Source organism: Oryzias melastigma, unplaced genomic scaffold (genome assembly GCF_002922805.2).
Source record: "Oryzias melastigma strain HK-1 unplaced genomic scaffold, ASM292280v2 sc00415, whole genome shotgun sequence".
Classification (NCBI taxonomy): domain Eukaryota; kingdom Metazoa; phylum Chordata; class Actinopteri; order Beloniformes; family Adrianichthyidae; genus Oryzias; species Oryzias melastigma.
In genome coordinates, this window is record NW_023417012.1 from 24031 (window position 1) to 31796 (window position 7766).

Here is a 7766-nt window from a genome sequence, read left to right on the forward strand (position 1 = left end):
ATGTATGTAATATATTTATGTAATATATATATATATATAACATAAATTGTACATAAATTTGTTCAAGTTGTGATAAATAACTTTATTCCTTTAATATATATATATATATAAACAACTTGAAACATTTCTCTAAAAGGAAGACAAGAGCAGGGTCCGTTCTTATGTTACTTGCACAAGGAGAACAGACAGAGAATGTTCAAACCAGTCTCCACTCCGCTCTGAGATCTTGGTCCAGGGTTTTCATTTTTATACCCTCTCGGGGGCGGTCTTAGTTATATTTACATTTGCTGCTCTAAAGGTGTGGTCTTTTTCTCAAATACACACTATAGTAATAAGTACACAACCACCCAGTTATGTGGATGGGTGTGGTAAGCAGTTCTAGAATTATTCCAGGGAAATATCATTCACAAAATAAACGCTATTCTTAAGTTCGACATCGTTGAAACGGAAAAACGACGCCGTACTGTCTTTGAACGCATCTTCTCGTCGTGCAGAAAAACAGACAAAAACCTGAACAATTATGGCCTCAAAAATCCCTGAGACTGATCTGTAGTGTGAACAATTACACATTTTTATCATCAAAAATGTTTGGCATACCCGTATAAATATATTTTTACTACTTTATTCTTTTTCCTTTTCCTAATTATTATTTTACCATTTCAATGTTTTACTTACACCCTTATATTTGCAAAATAACTAATTTCACGAATAGTGTTGTGCAAATACTGCTGCTTTTACTTTTACTTGCCTATTGAAAATAAATAAATAAATAAAAATGTGTATTATTGTTGTAAGTTAAATCCACATTAATTTAACAACAAATAAGATGACAATTCTTATTTTCAACTTTATTTTAAGCTTTCCAAATTAACAGAGTTGAAGTGAATGCATCGTTCAAACATTTATAGACATGTTAATTATTAACTTGGTGTAAAGGAAAACTGAAGGTAAAAGAAAGCACAAGGGGTTGTAAAAATACAGAAGGGATTGGATTCTGGTGGAGGTTCATGGACCAAAACGATCGGATTAAACCGATTTTTGTACCGGATCTGAACTGGGTTCAAGATGATCATCTCAGTCTTGGTCCTTTTGGGGAGTGGAATGCTCGTGAATTGTGGTAAAATTTAACTTTTTGAAATGTTGATGGGTCAGCTACAGGATAAAAAATAATATTCAAATGATTTTGTCCTTTAGCCCATGATATTTTAACCTGCTCTGATGTAGCTTGTGGAGATTTTTAAACATCTGAAAGCTAAAAAAAAAAGTGTTTTTTTGTAAATACACGAGGACCAAAATGTTGTAAAGGTCCAAGAATTATTAGTTTTGATTTTATTTCTTTTTTTTGTTTTGTTTAATGATACATCTTACAACAACTTCCAAAACGCTGAAAAAAAGAAAGGACAACGTTTGAACTTCTGTCTTATCTTGTTCTTGCTGGCAGCAATAAAACTTCTAGTTCCTTTAAGGTCAACGGTTAAAAATAATACAAAAGGTAATTGGATGAAAATTTGTCTGGATTACAGTCCTCATGATGGATAAGATATTTCTGCACATGTTGAAGTGTTTTTTATGTTTGAAGGTAGACAATTTTGTAGTGGATTGAATCAAGTGGTTAGATTATGAACTCCGCCTGGATCTTTTTATAGCTTCAACCTATGTACCTGGAGGCCAAATTGGCTTGCAGTTTATACGTTATTTTAAAAAAGCTTTTACATTCTTATGAAGTGATGACATATTTCTTAATTTGAAGACCTGAAATGAATGTTTCCCAACTTTTCCATTGAACTTGTGCTTTCCCAGCATTTTCATTTCCAGAGACACACTCCCTGACCTACATCTACACGGCCTTCTCCAAACCTGTGGAGCTCCCAGGCATCCATGAATTCACTGCTATGGGTCTGCTGGACAACAGAATGATCGATTACTATGATAGTACTATTCAAAAGAAAGTTCCTAAACAAGACTGGATGAAGGAGCGACTCCAGCAGGAATACTGGGATAAAGGAACTCAGTCCCGGCAGAGCAAGCAGCAGTGGTTCAAGGTTAACATCGACATCCTGATGAATAGAATGAAACAATCTTCTACTGGTGAGATTTGAAGGCAAACAGATTGTGTATGTCTTGTCTTGTATCTCTGGGTGACAGTAACTCAGGTGGTAGAGGGGTCAGCCAATGATCAAAGGATAGGCGGTTCGATTCTGGATCCCGCCAGCTAAATGTCGTTGTGTCCTTGGGCAAGGCACTTAACCCTACTTGCCTCCAGTGGCTCCACTGGTGTGTGAATGCGTATGAATGCTCCGGTGATGGTCAGAGGGGCTGTAGGTGCGTACTGGCAGCCACGCCACTGTCAGCCTGCCCCAGGGCAGCTGTGGCTACAATAGTAGCTTACCGTCACCAAGTATGAATGAGGTGTGAATGAATAATAGATACACAATGTAAGCGCTTTCAGCGTCTAGAAAAGTGCAGATAAATCCAATCTATTATTATTACTTGATGATTTTTGTGTTTTTGTCAATACAGCTTGACTCCATTGACATTTCTTTCCCACAGAAACTCACGTTCTTCAGTGGATGGTTGGCTGTGAAGGTGATGAGGATGAACATGGTAACCTCCAGTTTAAGCGTGGCATAAACATGTACAATTATGACGGAAATGACTTCTTGGGATTTGATGATGAGCATCAAGTTTGGGTGGCTGCAGCTGATGCAGCAGTCCTCACCAAGAGGAAGTGGGATGAAGTCACAGCTCTGAAAGACTACACCAAGGGTTACCTGGAGAAGGAGTGCATGGAATGGATGAAAATCTTTCTCAAATATTCAAAGATGCAGCTAAGAGATGCTTGTATGTATTTTTTAAAAAATGATCTGCTTTCATCTTTTATGTTGGTAGTAATTTTTCGAATGGAACTTTAGCATTGAATGATTATACTAGAAATAGTTTTCTGACTTGAAATTAGACATTTAAAATGCATCACCCTTTAATATTCCAATCCATAAAGTATTTTATAGCATTAGTTATCTTTAATTTTTGGACAATTGCAGACCCTTGCTAAACAACAGTTTTGATTGACTGCTGTTTTCAGGTGCTTTAGTTCTCTCCATATATAGAAAATTACATGAAGATCTGAACACTATTTGTAATTTGCCAGTTCAATCCAGGACTTTATTTGGACTACTTTATTTCTGAAGGTAGCCCAAAAGCCCTTTTTTGTTTAGTAATAAATGTCATGCTTGTATTTTCTGAGTCACAACTCTTCAAATGTCCATTTGAGAAACAGAAAGTAGTTATCTTAGGAGGTCATAAAAGAGTACTTCCCCCATCAGCCAAGCTGATAAAACTGACTGAACACATTCCTGAACAAAGCAAAAGCTGTTCAAAGTAAAGACTGATGTCTGATTTTGTCTTTCCAAGTTGTGATCATACAGAGTCATTTTCTATCAGTCAAGCTGCTAAGGACATTTATTAGCTTTAGAAATCAACTTTAAATTTTCTAAGTTCTCCTGAACACATTATAGTTTGCATATTTGCAAAATATTTCCTGATGAAGGTGCCAGGAAACGAAGCCAAAGCTGTTCAAAACAAAGATTGATGTCTGATTTTGTCTTTTCAGCTCCTCCTGAAGTTCACGTGTTCACAACAAAAGCCAAACAGTCCTCAATTGTCGTGCTGACATGCCTCGCCACAGGCTTTTATCCAAAAGAGATCACCCTAAACATCAGAAGAAATGGACGGATCCTCAATAAAGAGGATGGAGTGAAGAGCTCTGGAGTTCGTCCGAATCACGATGACACGTTCCAAAGGAGAGATTATGTGGAGATTTTGAGGAGTGACACCGCTGAATACACCTGTGAAGTCATTCATCCAGGTTCCAATATGCATAAGGAGAAAACATGGGGTAAGTCACACTCTTGCTTTAGTTATGAATTTATTGTTTTTTCATATCATTAGAAACCTCAGAAATTTTTGGTTTCAGTATTTGAAATCGGAAAATGTACTTCCACGTTACACAATATCTAACTTACAGTAAGAGCTTGTAAACATAATGAACCTGTGTTTTCTGTGTTTTAGATCATCGCCTTCCTCCTCTTGATGGAACTCACTTTGCAATTCATATTGGCGCTGCTGCTGTCTCCGGTCTGCTTTTTGTGATCATGACCTTTTCTGTGGTGTTTTTTGCATGGCATGAAAGAAAGGGAATCTTCAGTAAGTATATTCTCTTTATGATGAGTCTTCTTAGAAACATTTAAACATTTGTCTGAATAATGTAAGCAAATGTATAATAATAATGCGCATATTCTGTTAATGTTTTATGTATTTTCTTTTTTTGACAGAAACATCTTTCATTAAATTAGTAAAGACAAATTTGCTAGAATTTATCTAACTGTGAAACAGAAGTTTTCATACTAAAATAACACAGTTGTTCCCCTTTTCGGCACAGGGAATCAGCTTTTCACTTATTTGATTTGGCAGATATTTTCATACCAAATATGTTCTTCCCAACAAAACCCTGTTTTTTTTTTTTTTTATGTGGGCTGGGAACTGGCACAGGGGGACCCAAATTTGGGCTCTCTTGTGGTTACATAGTTAGGCGGTAAAGAGAAGGGTCACACCCTCTGCAAAACAAACCCTGGTTACCCATGCGCCAGTCCTGCTGCTACTAGAGTAACACAAGGTGCTTTACAAAATTAAAATACCTCATAAAAACAAAAAAAAACTATGATGAGTATTTGGGCCAGTTTACAAAATAAAACTTTAAATTATGATTTTAAATATTGTACATTTCTTATTTTCCTTTGGGCTTTTCCCTTCAGGGGTCGCCACAGCGAATCAGTTTCCTCCATCTAAGCCTGTCTTCACCATCCTCCACTCAAACACCAGCCACCTTCATGTCTTCATTCACTGCATCCATAAACCTCCTCTTTGGTCTTCCTCTAGACCTCTTTCCTGCAGCTCTAGACTCAGCATCCTTCTACCAATATATTCACTGTCTCTCCTCTGAACATGTCCAAACCATCTCAGTCTGGCCTCTCTGACTTTATCTCCAAAACCTCTAACATGTGCTGTCCCTCTGATGTATTCATTCCTGATCCTATCCATCCTGGTCACTCCCAAAGAGAACCTCAGCATCTTCATCTCTGCTACCTCCAGCTCTGCTTCCTGTCTTTTCTTCAGTCCCACTGTTTCTAGTCCAAACAACATGGCTGGTCTCACCACAGTCTTGTACACCTTTCCTTTCATTTGTGCTGAAACTCTTCTGTCACACATCACACCTGACACTTTTCTCCACCCATTCCAACCTGCTTGCACTCTCCTCTTCACTTCTTTTCCACACTCTCCATTACTCTGTACTGTTGACCCTAAATACTTAAACTCCTCCTCCTTCTTTATCTCTTCTCCCTGTAACCTCACTCTTCCACTCTGGTTCCTCTCATTCACACACATGTACTCTGTCTTACTGCGGCTAACCTTCATTCCTCTCCTTTCCAGGGCAAACCTCCACCTCTCTAACTCCACCTCCACCTGTTCCCTGCTCTCACTACAAATCACAATATCATCTGCAAACATCATAGTCCATGGTGATTCCTGTCTAACCTCATCCGTCAGTCTGTCCATCACCATTGCAAACAGGAAGGGGCTCAGAGCTGATCCCTGATGTAATCCCACCTCCACCTTGAACTCCTCTGTCACCCCTACAGCACACCTCACCACTGTCTTACAGCCCTCATACATGTCCTGCACTGCTCGGACATACTTCTCTGTCACTCCAGACTTCCTCATACAATACCATAGTTCCTCTCTGGGCACTCTGTCATAAGCTTTCTCCAGATCTACAAAGACACAGTGGAGCTCTCTCTGACCTTCTCTGTACTTCTCTATCAACATCCTCAAAGCAAATGTTGCATCTGTAGTGCTCTTTCTTGGCATGAAACCATACTGCTGCTCACAAATGTTCACTTCTGCTCTTAGTCTGGCTTCCACTACTCTTTCCCACACCTTCATTGTATGGCTCATCAGCTTTATTCCTCTGTAGTTACCACAACTCTGCACATCTCCCTTATTCTTAAAAATGGGCACCATCACACTTCTCCTCCATTCCTCAGGCATCTTCTCACCACCTAAGATCCTGTTGAACAACCCGGTCAAAAACTCCACTGCCATCTCTCCTAGACACTTCCATACCTCCACAGGTATATCATCAGGACCAAGAGCCTTTCCACTCTTCATCCTCTTCAAAGCCCCTCTCACTTCACCTTTACTAATCTTTCTTACTTCCTGCTCCACAACCGTCACCTCTTCTACTCTTTGTTCTCTCTCATTCTCTTCATTCATCAACTCTTCAAAGTATTCTTTCCATCTTTCCATTACACCACTGACACCTGTCACCACATTACCATTCCTATCCTTGATCACCCTAACCTGCTGCATGTCCTTCCCATCTCGATCTCTCTGCCTTGCTAGTCTGTACAGGTCAGTCTCTCCCTCCTTACTACCCAACCTAGCGTACAAGTCATCATAAGCTCTTTGTTTGGCCTTTGACACCTCTACTTTCACCTTACGCTGCATCTCCCTGTACTCCTGTCTACTCTCCTCAGTCCTCTCAGTGTCCCACTTCTTCTTAGCTAGTCTCTTACTCCGTATACACTCCTGCACCTCCTCATTCCACCACCAAGTCTCCTTATCAACTCTCTTTCCTGATGACACACCAAGTACACTCCTACCTGTCTCCCTGATCACATTAGCTGTAGTTATCCAATCATCTTGGAGTTCCTCCTGACCACCCAGAGCCTGTTTCAACTGTTTCTTAAAAGTCATGCAACAATCTTCTTTTTCCAGCTTCCACCAGTTTGTCCTCTGCTTTTGCCTTCTTTTTCTTAATCTTCTTCACCACCAGAGTCATTCTACACACCACCAGGGGCGGAGTGGGACATCTTTTCAGCCCAGGAGTTTAATGGTCAAGACCGGCCCATTTTTCACCACATGAAAAATTAGGCAAGCATTTTGTATGTAAAATAAACATTTTATTACAGTTCCTGGGGGGATTCATAAATAACAAGCAAATAATTATAATAAAAACTTATGGTTTAACAGAAATATTTCCCTGTATGAAAATGTGAATGAAACGCTAAATTGAACTTTTTTTTTTGAACATTTGAAAAAAATATTACCATAGCTCCAGAATTTACAACAAAAGTCACCACCTAAAAAGTGAACTAGTTTCTTCAACCTTATTTGTTGCTTTGTCACAGTCAATGGACATAAGAATTTATTTTTCTGTTGACATGAGCATAAATGTCCCCAAGCGGGCCTGACTGAGCCTGCTCCAGCTTATTTTTAATGAACTTCCGAATGGAGACAGTTTTCTGACATGAAACTTATGGAAAATAAAAGCTCAATGAGAATGTGTATGTCAGCCCAATATCTGTGTATCCATCTGTAAAAACATTAAATTATGTCAGTATCAGGGGGGGAAATCTCAGAGTCACTCACAATACAATGTGATTCACGATACATGGTTCGCCATACCAACAGTATTGCTATATGGTAATGTAATCAATATATTACCTAGGAAATTTATGATATATAACTATTTTAAACATAAATGTATCTTTTAATTTTCTTCTAAATCTTTTTTTAGAATAATTTTAAACACAATATGTCAGTTTTACGCCCTTTCAAACATGAAAATAAAATTATCAATAAATACTAACATGTCTTTAACATTTTAAGGTAATAAACAAATAAGATAATAAACAAGCTCTAGTTAA

The 7766-nt window shown here is 38.5% G+C and overlaps 1 protein-coding gene across 2 annotated transcripts in view; it reads left to right on the top strand.

The window, feature by feature from the left end:
• The window catches only part of LOC112138610 (H-2 class I histocompatibility antigen, Q10 alpha chain-like), a 17201-nt gene that overhangs the window by 3490 nt on the left and 5945 nt on the right, over positions 1–7766 (top strand). The window contains exons 1-5 of one of the 2 annotated variants that reach the window (XM_036211046.1): positions 968–1117; positions 1801–2088; positions 2551–2841; positions 3611–3895; positions 4069–4203. In XM_036211046.1, the coding sequence (XP_036066939.1) occupies positions 1066–1117; positions 1801–2088; positions 2551–2841; positions 3611–3895; positions 4069–4203 (1051 nt within the window). In that variant the 5' untranslated portion in view covers positions 968–1065. Of the gene's footprint in view, positions 1–967; positions 1118–1800; positions 2089–2550; positions 2842–3610; positions 3896–4068; positions 4204–7766 lie in introns of those variants that run through there. The other variant, XM_024261185.2, reaches the window with a different exon arrangement.